Source organism: Nerophis lumbriciformis, linkage group LG23 (assembly GCF_033978685.3).
Source record: "Nerophis lumbriciformis linkage group LG23, RoL_Nlum_v2.1, whole genome shotgun sequence".
NCBI classification, from domain to species: domain Eukaryota; kingdom Metazoa; phylum Chordata; class Actinopteri; order Syngnathiformes; family Syngnathidae; genus Nerophis; species Nerophis lumbriciformis.
This window is the reverse complement of record NC_084570.2, coordinates 38,925,066-38,948,452: the sequence shown is the minus strand read 5'-3', so window position 1 is coordinate 38,948,452 and position 23,387 is coordinate 38,925,066. Positions and strand designations below refer to the sequence as shown.

The following is a 23,387-nucleotide window of genomic DNA, read 5'->3' as shown; positions in this document are numbered from 1 at the left end:
TGATGTAAGATTAGGTCCTCCTGTGCCGCCTTCTGCATGAGAATTCTTACACTTAACATGTCAGCTGTCGGTGAAAACGTCTCTTCGTAATCAGTTCCTACTTTCTGGTCGTATCCTTTGGCAACAAATCTCGCCTTATATTTATTAGATCCATCTGTGTCTGTTTTGAGTGCATAAACCCACTTTGCTTTTAAAGCTCGCTTACCTGGTGGTAAGTCAGTCAACTGGAATGTGTCATTTTCCACTAGTGAGTTCATCTCCTCATCCATGGCGTTTTTCCAGTGCATTGACTTGGATGATAACACGGCTTCCTGATAAGTTTCTGGAATGTCACAAACTGCTCGATAACAGAAATCAACGCATGTTTGTAATCTGTCCAATGAATCATCAGTCTCTTGTAAATAAACTGGCTTTTGTTTTATCCTGAATGGATTCTTTCTGATTTCTGTTTCGGCATTTACCGCTGACTGTTCCACATCTTCCTGCTCATTTAAATCCTCAGTTCTGTTTTCAGGTTGAACTCTGTCCTCATCCTTCTGGTCACTGTCACAGACTGCATTGTCTCTGTTGCCAATGTCATGTCCTGCGTATGGCTCCAAAGTTTGTGTCTCTCTCTCTACACTTGTTTTGGTTGCGAATCTCACCAGTCTGATCTTTTGGACCTTTTCCATTTCTGGATAATATACAAGGAAGGCTGGGCTGTTTTTATCATATCCTATGAAAATGCCCTGCTCACTTTTGGAGTCTAGTTTTCCTTTTTCTTGTTTGTAACTAAAACATATAGACCCAAACTTTTGCATTTGTGACACATTTGGTACTTTTCCTGTAAGTAACTCATATGCTGTTTTCTTTGTCCGTCTATTGTAACACCTGTTTCTAACATGAGCTGCTGTTTGAATGGCATAGTTCCACAAATAGTTTGGTAGTTTGCTTTCTATCAGTAAGCATCTAGCCATGTCAAACAGTGTTCGCCATTCTCTCTCTGCTGTGCCATTTTGGTGTGGCGAATAAGGCGCTGACGTCTCATGTCTTATTTTGTTCTTTGTTAGTAACATTTGGAACTCTCTGTTTGTAAACTCAGTGCCGTTGTCTGAACGTATACACTTCACATCTCCATAGGGTGCTACATCTGCTAAGAACTTTTCTGTTGCAGCAACTGCATCACTTTTTGACTTAAGGAAATATACTAATACAGCACCTGAATAGTCATCTGTGAAACATTGTGCGTATTTGTGTCCTTCTATGCTTTCAGTTTTCATTGGCCCTGCTAGGTCTGTATGGATTAACTCCAGGGGTTTATTTGCTTTAGCATCTAGCTCCCTATTTCTCGTTTGGGTAAACTTGCCTTTTGTACATATTTCACACATCTGATTTGGCTTAACAACATTTCCCTTAATTACCATACCTTTGACCACAGTTTGGAGTTTGATTACATCATCATAGTTGCAGTGCTCTAGAATCTCGTGCCATGTTTGTACGTCATGACAAACTTTACACTGATCTTCATTTGCATCAACAGTTGGTAGATAATATAGCTTCTCATTTTCGTTTATGTTAAATCTGTTACCATCTTTAGTGATCATGTGGCTCTCTCCTTTCTTGAAAGTTATGATTGCTCCTCCGTCGGCTGCTCTTGCCACTGAAAAGATGTTGTGGGGATATGAGGGCATGTACAGAGCATTTCGTAGTTGTGCCCTGTGCTGTCGTCCATCGCTGTCCACTAGATGTATCGTTGCTGTTCCTCTTCCTTGGGCCATTCCACTGCATCTTGTCCCATCAGCTAGTTCCACTGAATGAGTCTCTGGTTGAAAAGTGTTGTCAAAGCTTGTAAAGTTATTTACATCATTTACAATGTGGGATGTCGCTCCTGCATCCACCATAATGCCTTTCATCTTTATTTTGGGTGCTGACTCACTTTCTTCTTGTGCTGCTTTGAAGAGGTAATCATTGGATTGTTCATCCGTAAACTTTCTGACATTGTCTCGTTTATCTTTCTTTTTGCATATGGTTTCTTGGTGTGTGTTGCTCTTACAAAAGTTGCACCACACTTTTCGGATACACATTCTTGCTTTGTGTCCTTTTAATCCACATTTGAAACATGTCAGATCTCCATCTTCACTTCTACTTTTAGTGCTGCTGGTGTACTTCTTCTGGATATTTCTATCCTGTTTTGTGAACGTTTTCATCACATTGTCTGTTGGCTCAGCAGTACTAATTTTCTCTGACTCTTCGTAAATACGTAATCTTCTTTTGAAATCTGTAAATGTCACATTGTCTTCATTTTGCGTTACATGTACAGCTAATGGCTTGTAAGAGTCAGGTAGGCCTCCAAGAATCATGGCTATGATCAGACTATCACTGAGAGTCTCACCGGCATCACGAAGTGCTGTAATCAGGTTTTCTGCTCTGATGATGTAGTCCGTAGTTGACTCTCTGTCTGCGTTCCGTAGTTTTGTCAAGGACGTGTACAGGTTGATTATTCGTGGCTTGCTTTTTCCTGAGTAATGGTCCCTCAGTATTTTCAGTGCTTTCCTGCCATCGTATGCAGCATCATGTCTTATTAAAGACAAGCTTTTATCATCGATCAACCTGATGAGCTCTGCATAGCAGTCTGGATTCTTTATTCTGTCCGCTGCTGCTTGCTCTTCTCCTACTGGTTCATTTAGAACAGTGTCTTTCAACTTTAAAATATGTAAGTGTCCCAAAAATCTTGCTTCCCAAAGGTCATACTTGCTTTCGGATCCATCAAAGTACAGTTGCGGGGATACTGCTCCAGTAGTACAAGCCGCCATATTTGTTTAAGCTCCGCACTTTAGCGCTATGCTATGCTAATTAGCTCAAACTTTACCGCGGTTACTTCTTCTTCGAGGGTACACGCTACTTTATTGGCTAAAGTCACTTTTATGCTCCGTGTAATACTTCACGTTTGCAATACCTTTATCCTTGGTCAAGCAGTTCTCCTCTGTTAGCTCAAGTCCACACCTGCAAACTTGCTTGGCTTCTCTGTCCGTGCGTCGACTCAACGCTACCTGGCCTTGTTTGCTTGAGTTGGCTGGAATCTCTGGGGTTCCTGGGCACCATAACCTGTTAAGGTGCTTGAGCTTCGTGGAGTTCTTTATGCGTGCACAAGAATGACACTTTCATCGAGTCTGATCAACGTCCTCTCACACGAGGAGACTTTATTCTTTCTTCTTCTTCTTGAACATACAACACACAACACCAGCTCCAGAGCGCCCCAAGTGGGGAACATGCGCTATAACAGCCAACCTCTACAACAAAGCCAAACAGAGCAAGAGCGCAGATACACACAATCTTAACAATTTCACTTTATGTACTTTTTATGCCGAAAGAGGCGATTTAAAAGAGGCGATTTCAGCCAACAGCCGAGTTTAGATATACTTTTCGAGACGAGTGACGCAACCGAGTGACGTAAGCGCGCTCCCGCGTCAGGGGGTGCATATTATGGCAGGGGTGCGTTTTCCGGTATCGACAGGCTTGACAAGGTTGGGAAGGAATCCCCAGGACTACCCAGCAGACCCGCAGGCTACCGGAGCGAACCCCCAGAATCCCACAACACGCAAGGGCAGAGGAAACTCTGCCTCCAAAGTATGTGTCGTGCCTTGTGGATTTGTGGGGGTATTCAACTGCCTTGGGCTGTGGGCTTGCGGCTCGTGCGTCGTGCGCTGGCTGTGTGGTTCTGTGAGCAGGAGCGATCGGGACCTGGAGACCTGCGGTGACCCCCGGGAGAGACCAAGAGGCGGAGCGAGCCGGGACAAGTACGGCCAGGTAGGTCCCGCGAGTGACCGGAGACTGGCGAGGAGGGTGGGCGTACCCAATACTCCTACGCGGAACTACAGCAGGGGTAGGGGAAACCCTGCCTTGCGTGTAAGTGTGGCGTCAGCCCGGAGAGCGTCTCCGTAGTTTTAGAAGATTTTATCCCCGTGGCCTGCCTCCGTTTTAATTCTGTGTGCAGGAGGATGTCGTGGAAGTGGGTGGAGCTAGGACGCTGACCCACTACGCCTGTCGCGGCTGTACCCTCACCATAATATTGGTTACCAATTGGTATTTTTAATATTGACAACTGGACGGTTTTAATCTATATTGTAATAAATTGTAAATCAGCATCATTATCTTTCCTTATTTTGGGACGGTTGCTCTCTGCATTGGGTTCTTAATGTAACAAACAGTTCAGGGTGTCCCAAGTTACCGGAGTGTTAGGTAAGGAGAAGGAGTTTTATCCCTCCAGAGTTGCCGTAGGGCTGTGACGTAAGAGGTCTATAAGTGTAGAGATGACATTAAAGAAGTGGTGGAGACCGGACCTGCTCTCATGACTCCCATTTATTATTTTATTATTATATTGCATCAGTACATGGAATATGCGAACCCAGAACGCTCGACTACATTGGTGGCAGCGGTGGGATTTTAACCGCTGTGTTAAAAAAAAAGAAAAAAAAAAGATGAAAGTGTTTCACGGGACTCGTGAGTTTCCAGTTAGCTGCTAAGCTTCCTGGCTATTTTGCGGACACGTGGTGTGGTGACGAGGACCCTTTTAAGCCCGGCGGGGCGCTGTTTGACGGACACTCACACGGCGTGAGTGTCGGGAATGGACTTGGCCGCTCCCTTCACCGGCGACAGGAGCCGGAGTTTCTCAGCTGGACAGAGACAATTGGTGGACCGCTTTGGGGCCAGCCTATCGGTGCGTGTGCGTTCTCCGGGGGAGAACTTGGGGATGTTTGCTATGGACGTTAGCCGGCTGGTTACGGAGGCGTTCTTGGCAATCTTACTACTGGCCCTTCATGCTGAAGGACATCCGATTGTGGTGTGAGCAGTGCGGAGCGTGTCGGGCCCGCCAGTCCCTTGGGGTCCCCGTGGGTGGGTCCCAGATTTGTCGCCCCCTCCAGAGGGTGGCCATGGACATTCTGGAGTTGCCCATAAGTCTCCGTGGGCGGGTCCCAGAATTGTTGCCGTCCTTCCAGAGGGTAACCATGGACATTTTGGAGTGGCCCAGAAGTTACCATGGGGTGGTCCCAGGTTTGTCGGCCCCTCAGGAGGGTGGTCATGGACATTCTGGAGTGGCCCGTAAGTCCCATGGGGGGGGTCCCAGGGTGGTTTCCCCCTTCCAGGGACTCTGCCAGCACCACTAGATTGTACTTTATTGATTCCTTCACTGCCTATAACCCCAAGTCTGAGGGCATGATGGCGCGTCACAATCGGACTATCTCGCAGGGGTTGACTGGGGCGACCTCCTGCGCACAATTGAACTATCTCGCAAGGGGCGATTGGAGCGACCTCCTTCGCATCTGCAAGTTTTTGCATGTTTTGAGGGGCCAGTGTGCTAGCCTATGTAATACTGTGTGGATCAGTTAAAATATTGTTGATTTGTTGTGTGCATTAAGATTGTGAAGTTTTTTTTTTCTTCTCTGCTCTATTTCCCCTTGTTTGTTACCTATTTTGTTTGTGACGAAACGGGGACGTTTCTAATTGAGGGGGGGACGTATGTAACAAACAGTTCAGGGTGTCCCAAGTTACCGGAGTGTTAGGTAAGGAGAAGGAGTTTTATCCCTCCAGAGTTGCCGTAGGGCTGTGACGTAAGAGGTCTATAAGTGTAGAGATGACATTAAAGAAGTGGTGGAGACCGGACCTGCTCTCATGACTCCCATTTATTATTTTATTATTATATTGTATCAGTACATGGAATATGCGAACCCAGAACGCTCGGTTACATTAATATTTATATTGGTTTTTAACAAAATTTTATTAGATTTTAATATCCCACCACTCGGGTCAGTTACATTTTCATATATATATATACAAGGTAGACCTGGGAGGAAGGCTGCAGTTCCCCCAGGTTGTCCAGACAACCCTGAGACCGGATGTGGTGCTGTGGTCTGAAGAGGCAAAGAAGATCATTCTCATAGAACTCACAGTCCCATGGGAAGAAGGGTGCGACCAAGCCTACGAAAGGAAAAGTGCCAAATACCAGGACCTTTTGAATGACTGCAGGGGAAAAGGATGGCAGGCATGGCTGTTCCCGGTCGAGGTCGGCTGCAGAGGATTCCCTGCCCAGTCGGTATGGAGAATGCTCACAGCCTTGGGAATAACAGGGAAGGAGAGAAAGACAGCAGCTCGCAGGATGGGGGAGGCAGCAGAGAGAGCCTCTTGCTGGTTATGGAGCAGGAGAGACGAGATGAGCTGGAAGCCAGGAGGAGGAGATAGGCAGTGACTTGGCCACCACTGCCGGCCCACCAGCGGTAGGGTGTTATGGTTCAGGGTCGAAACACTCAATGACCGCTGGATACCATCTGATGATATCAAGTCCTCTTGGCCAAGGCTCCATTCACCTAAGGTGAATGAAGAGGAAAGCATCTCCGGATGTAAGATAATCATGTATGTGTATGTATATATGTATATGTATATGTGTATGTATATATATATATGTATATATATATTATAACCCACTTACAGTATAAAGCTAGTCAAATGATATGAAATCATGTGTTCATCCCAAAGATGATTCTTTATTGAAGACATAAACCTGAGTCTTAGGTCAGGCTGATTAGAAAAACAACTTTTCTGCAGAAGAAGAGACTTTTTAATACGTGATTCAAATAAATATAATCATGTTGTGGAAAATAAATATAATCATTTTGTGCAAAATAAATATAATCATATTGTGCTGAAATGAATGAACTAAACAACAATGAATATGTTTATTAAATCAACTGTCATTAACATATAAGTACAAAGAGAGTACAAATAAAGTTTTAACACTTTTGTCATCATTTTTGCGCTTAACAAACTTTGGCTCCAGACGTCTTCTGTGTTGGATGTTGTCATTGCTGCCACCAGTGGTGGAAACCTGTATGTACTTTGTTAACCATAGGGCCGGGCCTGAGTTAGATAGTGAAGTATAGAAGAGGAAGTAGAGCAGATGGTCACAGGAAGTTCTCCTCGTTGGCCACGTAAGAGAAGCCCTTGAAGGCGTTGTTGGCGTTGAAGCTTGCGTTGAATTCTGGCGTGCGACTCACAGAGTTAGACACATTTTCTCTGGTGAACTCTGGATCAATGTGCTGCGTATCTGCTGGTCCTCGCTACCACACACATGAATGTAGCATTATTATGCTAAATATAGCACTATTATTACACTAAATATATCAATATTATTACACTAAATATATCATCGTTATTAGAGTAAATATATAATCAATATTACACTAAATATATCATCGTTATTAGAGTAAATATATAATCAATATTACACTAAATATATCATTATTACACTAAATATATCATTATTACACTAAATATATAATCAATATTACACTAAACATATCAATATTATTACACTAAAAATATAATCAATATTACACTAAATATATAATTATTATTTCACTAAAAATATAATCAATATTACACTAAATATATCATTATTAATACACTAAATATATAACCAATATTACACTAAATATATCATTATTATTACACTAAATATATCATTATTATTACACTAAATATATAATCAATATTACACTAAATATATCATTATTATTACACTAAATATATAATAAATATTACACTAAATATATCATTATTATTACACTAAATATATCATTATTATTAGAGTAAATATATAATCAATATTACACTAAATATATTAGAGTAAATATAAGGGAGTGGTAATAAAAAGTAGATCTTCACCACGTTGGGGTTGTAAGGCGGAGGAATTCTCTTGTGGAAAATGTCATCCCAGTTGATGGCAGAGAAGAAAGGATGATTCTTGACTTCCAGCTGTGACAGTAGAGAACAATTACTGGAACGTACAAAGTAGAGGACAATTACTGGAACTTACAAAGTAGAGGACATTTAGTGGAACTTACAAAGTAGAAGACAATTACTGGAAATTACAAAGTAGAGGACAATTACTGGAACTTACATAGTAGAGGACATTTACTGGAACTTACAAAGTAGAGAACATTTAGTGGAACTTACAAAGTAGAGGACAATTACTGGAAATGACAAAGTAGAGGACAATTACTGGAACTTACAAAGTAGAGGACATTTAGTGGAACTTACAAAGTAGAGGACAATTACTGGAAATGACAAAGTAGAGGACAATTACTGGAAATGACAAAGTAGAGGACAATTACTGGAACTTACAAAGTAGAGGACATTTAGTGGAACTTACAAAGTAGAGGACAATTAGTGGAATTTACAAAGTAGAGGACAATTACTGGAATTTACAAAGTAGAGGACATTTACTGGAACTTACAAAGTAGAGGACATTTAGTGGAACTTACAAAGTAGAGGACATTTACTGGAACTTACAAAGTAGAGGACATTTACTGGAACTTACAAAGTAGAGGACATTTACTGGAACTTACAAAGTAGAGGACAATTACTGGAACTTACAAAGTCAGCGATAGCTCCCAGTCGTCTGTGCGGGTCCTTGTGCAGAAGCGCCTTCAGCAGCGAGCACACGGCCTCAGACTTTCCTGCAGGAAGTACAAGAGTCTTGTGCAGGATGGCGTCGTACATCTCACCCACGTCTCGGCTGTAGAAGGGAGGCTGACCCCCCAAACATGTTACCAGTCAAAGATCCTCTATGTGACAGGAACACTCTCCTCCTGACTGTAAAACACTAGTCTATATATATATATATATATATAGGTATAAATATATATATATATATATATATATATATGCAGTGCAGCCCCCGAGTCTGTTATTGATCATAATAATTATAATATTTATAATAACAACAACAATAATAATAACAATAATAATAACAGTAACAATTATAATAACAATAACAACAACAACAATGATGATAACAATAATAATAATAATACCAATAATAACAAAAGTAATTATAATAATAACAATAAAAATGTGGATCAATAAAGTTTGTCTAAGTCTAAGTCTAACAACAATAATAATAATAATAATATCAACAATAATAATAATAATAATATTACCAGACTGTAGATCATCTCGTACAGAACAGCTCCCAAACACCACCAGTCTACTGTTCTGTCATACGCTTCTTTGCGAAGAATTTCTGGCGCCAAATACTTCAAACAACAAAAAATAATAATACTAATTAATTCATGTATTTTGATTGTATAGTACGGTGTATATATATAAACACACACACACACACACACACACACACACACACACACACACACACACACACACACACACACACACACACACACACACACACACACACACACACACACACACACACACACATTTATACATATACATATACACGTTAGGTCAGGAAAAAACACAGAGGCTATATCATACCTACAAGCCTGTTTTGCAGGTTTCCCTGATTTTATAAAAGGGAAAAGCTTGTAGGGATGATATAGCCTCTGTGTTTTTCCTGACCTAACGTATATTCCACTCTACCCCGGTATTGAGCACTGTATAACCGATTAACCACAGAAACCTTGACTATATATATATATATATATATAAAATGTGTTTATATATACTGTATAGTGATTGATGTATTCCTGTCCTTACTTCTGGTGTCCCACAGAAGGTGGAAGTTGTTCCTTCAGGCTCCACCCCTTCTTTGCAGAGACCAAAGTCTGTCAGCACCACATGACCCTGTAAACATCACCTCTTTATCTATTCATGTATCCATAGACATCCGATCATAATCACCACCTTCTTTATCTTCAAATACTCATGTTTTCATAGACAATGATCATAAGCACCACCTTCTTTATCTTCAACTACTAATGTATTCATAGAAATATGATCATAATCACCACCTTTTTTATCTTCAACTACTAATGTAGTTATATTAATAAAAATATGATCATATTTACCATCCTCTTTATCCTCAACTATTAATGTATTCATAAAAAACTTATCATAATCACCACCTTATTTTTCTACATCTATTCAAGTATTCATAGAAATATGATCATAATCACCTGGGCGTCCAAGAGGATATTTTCTGGCTTCAGGTCCCTGAAAGGAACCCAAATATCACCCATTCATAAAGTTATTATTAGACAATAAAAAACACAAATTGTCACCTTTTTCATCCTCTCTAATTTAAAAATATCTCAATCAATAAGTAATCTTACTCTTGAATCATATTTCATAATTAGGTTAGAAAAAGACTTCTTCTGATCGTCGCCAGACTGAAGCATCACTGCCACAAGTGGTGAGTAAGTGAATTACATATTTGTTGTTATTCATCATTGTGAACAAGTTATTATTATTATGTCAACGTGAAATATGCCTTTAAAAAAATAGTGAGAATGGTGAATGCATTAAGATGCTTTACAATATGTATTTGATTGTTTTATTATTATTATTATTATTATTACATGAAGAATGTTGTTGCTGCAGTCAAAGATGCATCAAAAGAAGTAGATGATATGAATGCATGAAAATATGTAGATGATGTTTATGAATGTATAAAAATATGTAGATGATGTTTATGAATGCATAAAAAGATGTAGATGATGTTTATGAATGTATAAAAATATGTAGATGATGTTTATGAATGCATAAAAAGATGTAGATGATGTTTATGAATGCATAAAAAGATGTAGATGATGTTTACGAATGCATAAAAAGATGTAGATGATGTTTACTAATGCATGAAAAGATATAGATGATGTTTACGAATGCATGAAAAGTTGTAGATGATGTTTACGAATGCATGAAAATATGTAGATGTTTATGAATGCATGAAAATATGTAGATTATGTTTATGAATGCATAAAAAGATGTAGATTATGTTTATGAATGCATAAAAATATGTAGATGATGTTTATGAATGCATGAAAAGATGTTGATGTTTATGAATGCATAAAAAGATGTAGATGTTTATGAATGCATAAACATTTGTAGATGATGTTTATGAATGCATGAAAAGATGTTGATGATGTTTATGAATGTATAAAAATATGTAGATGATGTTTATGAATGCATAAAAAGATGTAGATGATGTTTATGAATGTATAAAAATATGTAGATGATGTTTATGAATGCATAAAAAGATGTAGATGATGTTTATGAATGCATAAAAAGATGTAGATGACGTTTACGAATGCATAAAAAGATGTAGATGATGTTTACTAATGCATGAAAAGATATAGATGATGTTTACGAATGCATGAAAAGTTGTAGATGATGTTTACGAATGCATGAAAATATGTAGATGTTTATGAATGCATGAAAATATGTAGATTATGTTTATGAATGCATAAAAAGATGTAGATTATGTTTATGAATGCATAAAAATATGTAGATGATGTTTATGAATGCATGAAAAGATGTTGATGTTTATGAATGCATAAAAAGATGTAGATGATGTTTATGAATGCATAAACATTTGTAGATGATGTTTATGAATGCATGAAAAGATGTTGATGATGTTTATGAATGTATAAAAATATGTAGATGATGTTTATGAATGCATAAAAAGATGTAGATGATGTTTATGAATGCATAAAAAGATGTAGATGTTTACTAATGCATGAAAAGATGTAGATGATGTTTACGAATGCATAAAAAGATGTAGATGATGTTTATGAATGCATGAAAAGATGTAGATGATGTTTATGAAATCATAAAAAGATGTAGATGATGTTTACGAATGCATGAAAAGTTGTAGATGATGTTTACGAATGCATGAAAATATGTAGATGTTTATGAATGCATGAAAAGATGTAGATGATGTTTATGAATGCATAAAAAGATGTAGATGATGTTTATGAATGCATAAAAATATGTAGATGATGTTTATGAATGCATGAAAAGATGATGATGTTTATGAATGCATAAAAAGATGTAGATGATGTTTATGAATGCATAAAAATATGTAGATGATGTTTATGAATGCATAAAAGATGTAGATGATGTTTATGAATGCATAAAAAGATGTAGATGATGTTTATGAATGCATAAAATGATGTAGATGATGTTTACTAATGCATGAAAAGATGTAGATGATGTTTACGAATGCATAAAAAGATGTAGATGATGTTTATGAATACATAAAAAGATGTAGATGATGTTTATGAATGCATGAAAAGATGAACATGTTTATGAATGCATGAAAAGATGTAGATGTTTATGAACGCATACAAATATGTAGATGATGTTTATGAATGCATGAAAAGATGTACATAATGTTTATGAATGCATGAAAAGATGTAGATGATGTTTATGAATGCATACAAATATGTAGATGTGCATGAATGCATGAAAAAATGTAGATGACGTTTATGAATGCATAAAAAGATGTAGATGATGTTTATGAATGCATAAAAATATGTAGATGATGTTTATGAATGCATGAAAAGATGTTGATGATGTTAATGAATGCATAAAAAGATGATGATGTTTACGAATGCATACAAATATGTAGATCAGCGTTTCTCAAAGTGTGGGGCGCGCCCCACTGGTGGGGAATAGAGACATGACAGGTGGGGCGCGAGGAACGGGAGGAAATTTCACTTACATTTTTTTTTTTAAATTATTATATTCTTAGATTATTTTTTTTACTATGCTTTCATTTTCTATACACACTGTAAATCACTTTGTGATTCTGTCTGTGAAATCCGCTATATAAATAAATGGAAATTACCGGTACTTATTTTTACTGTAGGCTTTATATTTCTCGGTACGAGCGAAAGTTTGACAGACATAGAAACAGTAACTAATGGGGGCGGGGCTAAGCGGAACAAACTTTCGCGCGGATGGGTAGCAGGCTAATGTGTGGATCACAATTACACAAATATATACATTTGTGACTCGCACCTCAAAGGTCATCGAGCCAGAGCCAGCGCCTGCAGAGAAACAAAAATCTGACGGGCACACACTGTGTCATTCACTGGGAAGCACTCGCGTCAAGGCAGCTCAGCCCCGAACTCAATGAGGTTTTAACATGTTGTGAGCGCGGTAAATTTGATCAAAACACGACCACTGAAAGTGCGACTGTTCTCTGCACTGTGTGAGGAAATGGGAGCTGATCATACAGCCGTGCTGTTTCACAGTGAAGCAAGGTGGCTCTCCTGGGGGAAAGTGCTGTCACTTGCCCTGTCTTGCCAAATGCATAGCTCCTCCTTTTTTTTTTTGCAAAGATTGCAAAGTGGCACTTTTATTGTATTTATTATTGAACTTGATGCAAGTTATTTGATTTATTATTGAACTTGATGCAAGTTATAACACTTTTTTTGATTTATTATTGAACTTGATGCAAGTTATAACACTTTTGTTTTATTTATTATTGAACTTGATGCAAGTTATAACACTTTTTTTGATTTATTATTGAACTTGATGCAAGTTATAACACTTTTTTTGATTTATTATTGAACTTGATGCAAGTTATAACACTTTTGTTTTATTTATTATTGAACTTGATGCAAGTTATAAGACTTTGATTTATTATTGAACTTGATGCAAGTTATTTGATTTATTATTGAACTTGATGCAAGTTATAACACTTTTATTTGATTTATTATTGAACTTGATGCAAGTTATAACACTTTTTTTTTATTATTGAACTTGATGCAAGTTATAACACTTTTGTTTTATTTATTATTGAACTTGATGCAAGTTATAACACTTTTTTTGATTTATTATTGAACTTGATGCAAGTTATTTGATTTATTATTGAACTTGATGCAAGTTATAACACTTTTTTTTATTTATTATTGAACGTGATGCAAGTTATAACACTTTTTGATTTATTATTGAACTTGATGCAAGTTATAACACTTTTTTGATTTATTATTGAACTTGATGCAAGTTATAACACTTTTTTTGATTTATTATTGAACTTGATGCAAGTTATAACACTTTTATTTGATTTATTATTGAACTTGATGCAAGTTATAACACTTTTTTGATTTATTATTGAACGTGATGCAAGTTATAACACTTTTTTTGATTTATTATTGAACTTGATGCAAGTTATAACAGTTTTTTTTATTCATTATTGAACGTGATGCAAGTTAACACTTTTTTTGATTTATTATTGAACTTGATGCAAGTTATAACACTTTTGTTTTATTTATTATTGAACTTGATGCAAGTTATAACACTTTTGTTTTATTTATTATTGAACTTGATGGAAGTTATTTTATTTATTATTGAACTTGATGCAAGTTATACCACAGCTGCACAGTTATTTTATTTATTATTGAACTTAATGTTATTTTATGTTATTGAGTTCGAATGTATACAACTTGATGTTCAATAAATTTGAAAATGTTAAAGCTTGGCATTAGCGCTCTGTTGGGGCGATGGGGGCAGGTGGGGCTTGAAAACTCCCCCTTGTCCAAAGTGGGGGATGACAAAAAAAGTTTGAGAACCACTGATGTAGATGATGTTTATGAATGCGGGCTTCACGGTGGGAGAGGGGTTAGTGCATCTGCCTCACAATACGAAGGTCCTGAGTAGTCTTGGGTTCAATCCCGGGCTCGGGATCTTTCTGTGTGGAGTTTGCATGTCCTCCCCGTGACTGCGTGTGTTCCCTCCGGGTACTCCGGCTTCCTCCCACCTCCAAAGACATGCACCTGGGGATAAGTTGATTGGCAACACTAAATTGGCCCTAGAGTGTGGATGTGAGTGTGAATGTTGTCTGTCTATCTGTGTTGGCCCTGCGATGAGGTGGCGACTTGTCCAGGGTGTACCCCGCCTTCCGCCCGATTGTAGCTGAGATAGGCTCCAGCGCCCCCCGCGACCCCAAAGGGAATAAGCGGTAGCAAATGGATGGATGGATGGATGGATGTTTATGAATGCATAAAAAGATTTAGATGATGTTTACTAATGCATGAAAAGATGTAGATGATGTTTACGAATGCATAAAAAGATGTAAATGATGTTTATGAATGCATGAAAAGATGTAGATGATGTTTATGAAATCATAAAAAGATGTAGATGATGTTTATGAATGCATGAAAAGATGTAGATGTTTATGAACGCATAAAAATATATAGATGTTTATGAATGCATGAAAAGATGTACATAATGTTTATGAATGCATGAAAAGATGTAGATGATGTTTATGAACACATACAAATATGTAGATTATGTTTATGAATGCATGAAAAGATGTTGATGAAGTTTATGAATGCATAAAAAGATGTAGATGATGTTTATGAATGCATAAAAAGATGTACATGTTTATGAATGCATAAAAAGATGTAGATGATGTTTACGAATGCATACAAAGATGTAGATGATGTTTATGAATGCATGAAAAGATGTAGATGATGTTTATGAATGCATAAAAAGATGTAGATGATGTTTATGAATGCATAAAAAGATGTACATGTTTATGAATGCATAAAAAGATGTAGATGATGTTTATGAATGCATAAAAAGATGTAGATGATGTTTACGAATGCATACAAAGATGTAGATGATGTTTATGAATGCATGAAAAGATGTAGATTATGTTTATGAATGCATAAAAAGATGTAGATGATGTTTACTAATGCATGAAAAGATGTAGATGATGTTTATGAATGCATAAAAATATGTAGATGATGTTTATGAATGCATGAAAAGATGTAGATGATGTTTATGAAATCATAAAAAGATGTAGATGATGTTTATGAATGCATGAAAAGATGTACATAATGTTTATGAATGCATGAAAAGATGTAGATGATGTTTATGAATGCATAAAAATATGTAGATGTTTATGAATGCATGAAAAGATGTTGATGTTTATGAATGCATAAAAATATGTATATTATGTTTATGAATGCATAAAAAGATGTAGATGATGTTTATGAATGCATAAAAAGATGTAGATGATGTTTATGAATGCCTGAAAAGATGTAGATGATGTTTATGAATGCATAAACATATGTAGATGATGTTTACGAATGCATAAAAAGATCTAGATTACGTTTATTAATGCATGAAAAGATGTAGATGATATTTATGAATGCAAAAAACGATGTAGATGATGTTTATGAATGCATAAAAAGATGTAGATGATGTTTATGAATGCATAACAAGATGTAGATGTTTATGAATGCATAAAAAGATGTAGATTATGTTTATGAATGCATGAAAGGATGTAGATGTTTACGAATGCATGAAGAGATGTAGATGACGTTTACGAATGCATGAAGAGATGTAGATGACGTTTACGAATGCATGACAAATATGTAGATGATGTTTATGAATGCATGAAAATATGTAGATGTTTATGAATGCATAAAAAAATGTAGATGATGTTAATGAATGCATGAAAAGATGTAGATGATGTTAATGAATGCATGAAAAGATGTAGATTATGTATATGAATGCATGAAAAGATGTAGATGATGTTTATGAATGCATGAAAAGATGTTGATGATGTTTATGAATGCATAAAAAGATGTGGATGATGTTTATGAATGCATGAAAAGATGTAGATGATGTTTACGAATGCATAAAAAGATGTAGATGATGTTTATCAATGCATTAAAAGATGTAGATGATGTTTATGAAATCATAAAAAGATGCAGATGATGTTTATCAATGCATAAAAAGATGTAGATGATGTTTATGAATGCATGAAAAGATGTACATGTTTATGAATGCATGAAAAGATGTACATGTTTATGAACGCATACAAATATGTAGATGATGTTTATGAATGCATGAAAAGATGTACATAATGTATATGAATACATGAAAAGATGTAGATGATGTTTATGAACGCATACAAATATGTAGATGTGTATGAATGCATGAAAAGATGTAGATGATGTTTATGAATGCATAAAAAGATGTAGATGATGTTTATGAATGCATAAAAATATGTAGATGATGTTTATGAATGCATGAAAAGATTTTGATGATGTTTATGAATGCATAAAAAGATGTAGATGATGTTTATGAATGCATAAAAATATGTAGATGATGTTTATGAATGCATGAAAAGATGATGTTTATGAATGCATAAAAAGATGTAGATGATGTTTACTAATGCATGAAAAAATGTAGATGATGTTTACTAATGCATGAAAAAATGTAGATGATGTTTATGAATGCATGAAAAGATGTAGATGATGTTTATGAAATCATAAAAAGATGTGGATGATGTTTATGAATGCATGAAAAGATGTAGATGATGTTTACGAATGCATAAAAAGATGTAGATGATGTTTATCAATGCATTAAAAGATGTAGATGATGTTTATGAAATCATAAAAAGATGTAGATGATGTTTATGAATGCATGAAAAGACGTAGATGATGTTTATGAAATCATAAAAAGATGTAGATGATGTTTATGAATGCATAAAAAGATGTAGATGATGTATATGAATGCATGAAAATATGTACATAATGTTCATGAATGCATGAAAAGATGTAGATGATGTTTATGAATGCATAAAAATATGTAGATGTTTATGAATGCATGAAAAGATGTAGATGTTTATGAATGCATGAAAAGATGTTGATGTTTATGAATGCATAAAAATATGTATATTATGTTTATGAATGCATAAAAAGATGTAGATGATGTGTATGAATGCATACAAAGATGTAGATGATGTTTATGAATGCATAAACATATGTAGATGATGTTTACGAATGCATTAAAAGATCTAGATTACGTTTATTAATGCATGAAAAGATGTAGATGATATTTATGAATGCATAAAAAGATGTAGATGATGTTTATGAATGCATGAAAAGATGTAGATTATGTTTATGAATGCATGAAAAGATGTCGATGATGTTTATGAAATCATAAAAAGATGTGGATGATGTTTATGAATGCATGAAAAGATGTAGATGATGTTTACGAATGCATAAAAAGATGTAGATGTTTATCAATGCATTAAAAGATGTAGATGATGTTTATGAAATCATAAAAAGATGTAGATGATGTTTATGAATGCATGAAAAGACGTAGATGATGTTTATGAAATCATAAAAAGATGTAGATGATGTTTATGAATGCATAAAAAGATGTAGATGATGTATATGAATGCATGAAAATATGTACATAATGTTCATGAATGCATGAAAAGATGTAGATGATGTTTATGAATGCATAAAAATATGTAGATGTTTATGAATGCATGAAAAGATGTAGATGTTTATGAATGCATGAAAAGATGTTGATGTTTATGAATGCATAAAAATATGTATATTATGTTTATGAATGCATAAAAAGATGTAGATGATGTGTATGAATGCATACAAAGATGTAGATGATGTTTATGAATGCATAAACATATGTAGATGATGTTTACGAATGCATTAAAAGATCTAGATTACGTTTATTAATGCATGAAAAGATGTAGATGATATTTATGAATGCATAAAAAGATGTAGATGATGTTTATGAATGCATGAAAAGATGTAGATTATGTTTATGAATGCATGAAAAGATGTCGATGATGTTTACGAATGCATGAAAGGATGTAGATGATGTTTATGAATGCATGAAAAGATGTAGATTACGTTTATGAATGCATAAAAAGATGTAGATGATGTTTACTAATGCATGAAAAGATGTAGATGATGTTTACTAATGCATGAAAAGATGTAGATGATGTTTATGAATGCATAAAAAGATGTAGATGATGTTAATGAATGCATGAAAAGATGTAGATGATGTTTATGAATGCATAAAAAGATGTAGATTATGTTTATGAATGCATGAAAAGATGTCGATGATGTTTACGAATGCATGAAAGGATGTAGATGATGTTTATGAATGCATGAAAAGATGTAGATTACGTTTATGAATGCATAAAAAGATGTAGATGATGTTTACTAATGCATGAAAAGATGTAGATGATGTTTACTAATGCATGAAAAGATGTAGATGATGTTTATGAATGCATGAAAAGATGTAGATGATGTTAATGAATGCATGAAAAGATGTAGATGATGTTTATGAATGCATGAAAAGATGTAGATGATGTTTACTAATGCATGAAAAGATGTAGATGATGTTTATGAATGCATAAAAAGATGTAGATGATGTTAATGAATGCATGAAAAGATGTAGATGATGTTAATGAATGCATGAAAAGATGTAGATGATGTTTATGAATGCATGAAAAGATGTAGATGATGTTTATGAATGCATAAAAAGATGTAGATGATGTTAATGAATGCATGAAAAGATGTAGATGATGTTAATGAATGCATGAAAAGATGTAGATGATGTTTATGAATGCATGAAAAGATGTAGATGATGTTTATGAATGCATAAAACCTGTAGACGATGTTGAGGGAGTGCAGGTAGCCGATGGCGCTAGCTACTTCTGCCGTGTAGAACCTGGCTCGAGGTTCTGTGAAGCATCTTTCTCTCTGCAGGTGGAAGAAGAGCTGCACAAACATTCCCATGAGACTTCTTTTCTCTTGTAAAGTTGCTACTGTATATTATTAAATGTAGACAAAAATATATTAAATGTAGACAAAAATATATTACATGTAGACAAAAATATATTATCAAATGTATACAAAAATATATTATTAAATGTTTACTTGTAGACAAAAATATATTAATAAATGTTTAAAAATATATATTATTAAATGTTTACTTGTAGACAAAAATATATTAATAAATGTTTAAAAATATATATTATTAAATGTATACAAAAATATATCATAATATGTATACAAAAATATGTTAAATGTTTACTTGTATACAAAAATATATTAATAAATGTATACAAAAATATATTATCAAATGTATACAAAAATATATTATTAAATGTTTAAAAAAATGTTTTATTAAATGTTTACTTGTAGACAAAAATATATTAATAAATGTTTAAAAATATATATTATTAAATGTATACAAAAATATATTATTAAATGTATACAAAAATATATTATTAAATGTTTACTTGTGGACAAAAATATATTAATAAATGTTTACTTGTATACAAAAATATATTACTAAATGTTTGCTTGTAGACACAAATATATTATAAATGTTTACTTGTAGACAAAAATATATTATTAAATGTTTACTTGTAGACAAAAATATATTATTAAATGTTTACTTGTAGACAAAAATATATGAATAAATGTTTACTTGTATTAAAAAGATGTTTACCTCCCCTCCATTCACATAATCCAACACAAAGTAGAGTTTCTCTGTAGTCTGGAAGGAATAATGCAGGCGCACCAGGAAAGGATGCTGGAGACTTTTCAGCAGCACGTTTCTTTCTGCCATGATGTTCTTTTGCTGCCACACATCATCATATCATGATACCATAACACTTTGTATCGGCCCCATATTGATCTATCAATCATTATTGGCTTCACATCGATGATATCAATCAGTATGGGCTTCATATTGATGATATCAATCAGTATGGGCTTCATATCAATGATATCAATCCGTATGGGCTTCATATCGATGATATCAATCAGTATGAGCTTCATATCGATGATATCAATCAATATGGGCTTCATATCGATGATATCAATCAGTATGGGCTTCATATCGATGATATCAATCAGTATGGGCTTCATATCGATGATATCAATCAGTATGAGCTTCATGTCGATGATATTAATCAGTATGGGCTTCATATCGATGATATCAATCAGTATGGGCTTCATGTCGATGATATCAATCAGTATGGGCTTCATATCGATGATATTAATCAGTATGGGCTTTATATCAATGATATCAATCCGTATGGGCTTCAAATCGATGATATCAATCAGTATGAGCTTCATATCGATGAAATCAATCAATATGGGCTTCATATCGATGACATCAGTTTAAGCTTCATATCCATGATATCAATCAGTATGAGCTTCATATCGATCATATCAATCAGTATGAGCTTCATATCGATCATATCATTTAGTATGAGCTGATATCAGTGATATCAATCAGTATGAGCACAATATCGATGACATCAATCAATATGAGCTTCATATCGATCATATCAATCAGTATGAGCTTCATAATGATGATATTAATCAGTATGAGCTTCATATTGATGATATAAATCAGTATGAGCTTCATATTGATGATATCAATCAGTATGGGCTTCATATTGATGATATCAATCAGTATGAGCTGATATCATGATATCAATTAGTATGGGCTTCATATTGATGATATCAATCAGTATGGGCTTCATATTGATGATATCAATAAGTATGAGCTGATATCGATGATATCAATCAATATGAGCTGATATCAGTGACACCAATCAGTATGAGCTTCATATCAATGATATCAATCTGTACGGGCTTCATATTGATCATATCGATTAGTATTCTGATATCAGTGATGTCGACTAGTATGAGCCAGATATCGATATATCGACCAGTATTAGCTGATATCAGTGATGGGGATCAGTATGAGCCAGATATCGATGACATCCACCAGTATGAGCTGATATCAGTGATGTGGATCAGTATCAGCTCACCTCCTTCTTCTTCAAGATGACTTTCTTTTGCAGAACTTTGACAGCATAAAACTTCTTGGTGGCTTTTAATTTGGCGAGCAGCACCTAAAATGTCACATTGTTACTTCCTGCTGCCACTTCTACTCAACTGCAGAGAGTGCCTGGCACCGACATTATTCACCATTTTTAAATGTTTACTTATGTCTGAACATATATTAATAAATATTTAAACATATATTAATAAACATTTGCTGATATCTAAACATACCTTATAAAATGTTACTTATATATAAACATATATTAATAAATATTTGAACATATATTAATAAACATTTGCTTATATCTCAACATACATTATAAAATGTTACTAATATTTAAACATATATTCATAAATATTTGCTTATATATATATATAGGGACGGCGTGGCGCAGTGGAAGAATGGCCGTGCGCGACCCGAGGGTCCCTGGTTCAATCCCCACCTAGTACCAACCTCGTCATGTCCGTTGTGTCCTGAGCAAGACACTTCACCCTTGCTCCTGATGGGTGCTGGTTAGCGCCTTGCATGGCAGCTCCCTCCATCAGTGTGTGAATGTGTGTGTGAATGGGTAAATGTGGAACTAGTGTCAAAGCGCTTTGAGTACCTTGAAGGTAGAAAAGCGCTATACAAATACAACCCATTTATCATTTATCATTTATATCTAAACATATATTTTATATATATCCATCCATCCATCCATCTTCTTCCGCTTATCCGAGGTCGGGTCGCGGGGGCAGCAGCTTAAGCAGGGAAGCCCAGACTTCCCTCTCCCCAGCCACTTCGTCCAGCTCCTCCCGGGGGATCCCGAGGCGTTCCCAGGCCAGCCGGGAGAGATAGTCTTCCCAGCGTGTCCTGGGTCTTCCCCGTGGCCTCCTACCGGTCGGACGTGCCCGAAACACCTTCCTAGGGAGGCGTTCGGGTGGCATTCTGACCAGATGCCCGAACCACCTCATCTGGCTCCTCTCGATGTGGAGGAGCAGCGGCTTTACTTTGAGCTCCCCCCGAATGACAGAGCTTCTCACCCTATCTCTAAGGGAGAGCCCCGCCACTCGGCGGAGGAAACTCATTTCGGCCGCTTGTACCCGTGATCTTGTCCTTTCGGTCATGACCCAAAGCTCATGACCATAGGTGAGGATGGGAACGTAGATCGACCGGTAAATTGAGAGCTTTGCCTTCCGGCTCAGCTCCTTCTTCACCACAACGGATCGATACAGCGTCCGCATTACTGAAGATGCCGCACCGATCCGCCTGTCGATCTCACGATCCACTCTTCCCAAACTCGTGAACAAGACTCCGAGGTACTTGAACTCCTCCACTTGGGGCAAGATCTCCTCCCCAACCCGGAGATGGCACTCCACCCTTTTCCGGGAGAGAACCATGGACTCGGACTTGGAGGTGCTGATTCCCATCCCAGTCGCTTCACACTCGGCTGCGAACCGATCCAGCGAGAGCTGAAGATCTTGGCCAGAAGAAGCCATCAGGACCACATCATCTGCAAATAGCAGAGACCTAATCCTGCAGCCACCAAACCAGATCCCCTCAACGCCCTGACTGCGCCTAGAAATTCTGTCCATAAAGGTTATGAACAGAATCGGTGACAAAGGGCAGCCTTGGCGGAGTCCAACCCTCACTGGAAACGTGTCCGACTTACTGCCGGCAATGCGGACCAAGCTCTGGCACTGATCATACAGGGAGCGAACTGCCACAATAAGACAGTCCGATACCCCATACTCTCTGAGTATGGGGTATCGGTGATAAATGTACCATTTGTACACGGTCGAATGCCTTCTCCAAGTCCACAAAGCACATGTAGACTGGTTGGGCAAACTCCCATGCACCCTCAAGGACCCTGCCGAGAGTATAGAGCTGGTCCACAGTTCCACGACCAGGACGAAAACCACACTGTTCCTCCTGAATCCGAGGTTCGACTATCCGGCGTAGCCTCCTCTCCAGTACACCTG

At 36.1% G+C, this 23,387-nt stretch overlaps 1 protein-coding gene across 1 annotated transcript in view; it reads right to left on the bottom strand.

Moving 5' to 3' along the window:
- Positions 1–6,696: 6,696 nt before the first annotated feature.
- sgk2a (serum/glucocorticoid regulated kinase 2a) overlaps positions 6,697–23,387 on the bottom strand; it is a 35,436-nt gene continuing 18,745 nt past the window's right edge. Inside the window, exons 5-13 of the mRNA XM_061985582.2 lie at positions 21,410–21,493; positions 20,074–20,205; positions 19,225–19,337; positions 9,954–9,990; positions 9,535–9,621; positions 8,976–9,071; positions 8,410–8,565; positions 7,699–7,788; positions 6,697–7,091 (exon numbers count right to left, since the gene is read on the bottom strand). Coding sequence (XP_061841566.1) covers positions 6,936–7,091; positions 7,699–7,788; positions 8,410–8,565; positions 8,976–9,071; positions 9,535–9,621; positions 9,954–9,990; positions 19,225–19,337; positions 20,074–20,205; positions 21,410–21,493 — 951 coding nt within the window. The 3' untranslated portion in view covers positions 6,697–6,935. The remainder of the gene's footprint in view (positions 7,092–7,698; positions 7,789–8,409; positions 8,566–8,975; positions 9,072–9,534; positions 9,622–9,953; positions 9,991–19,224; positions 19,338–20,073; positions 20,206–21,409; positions 21,494–23,387) is intronic.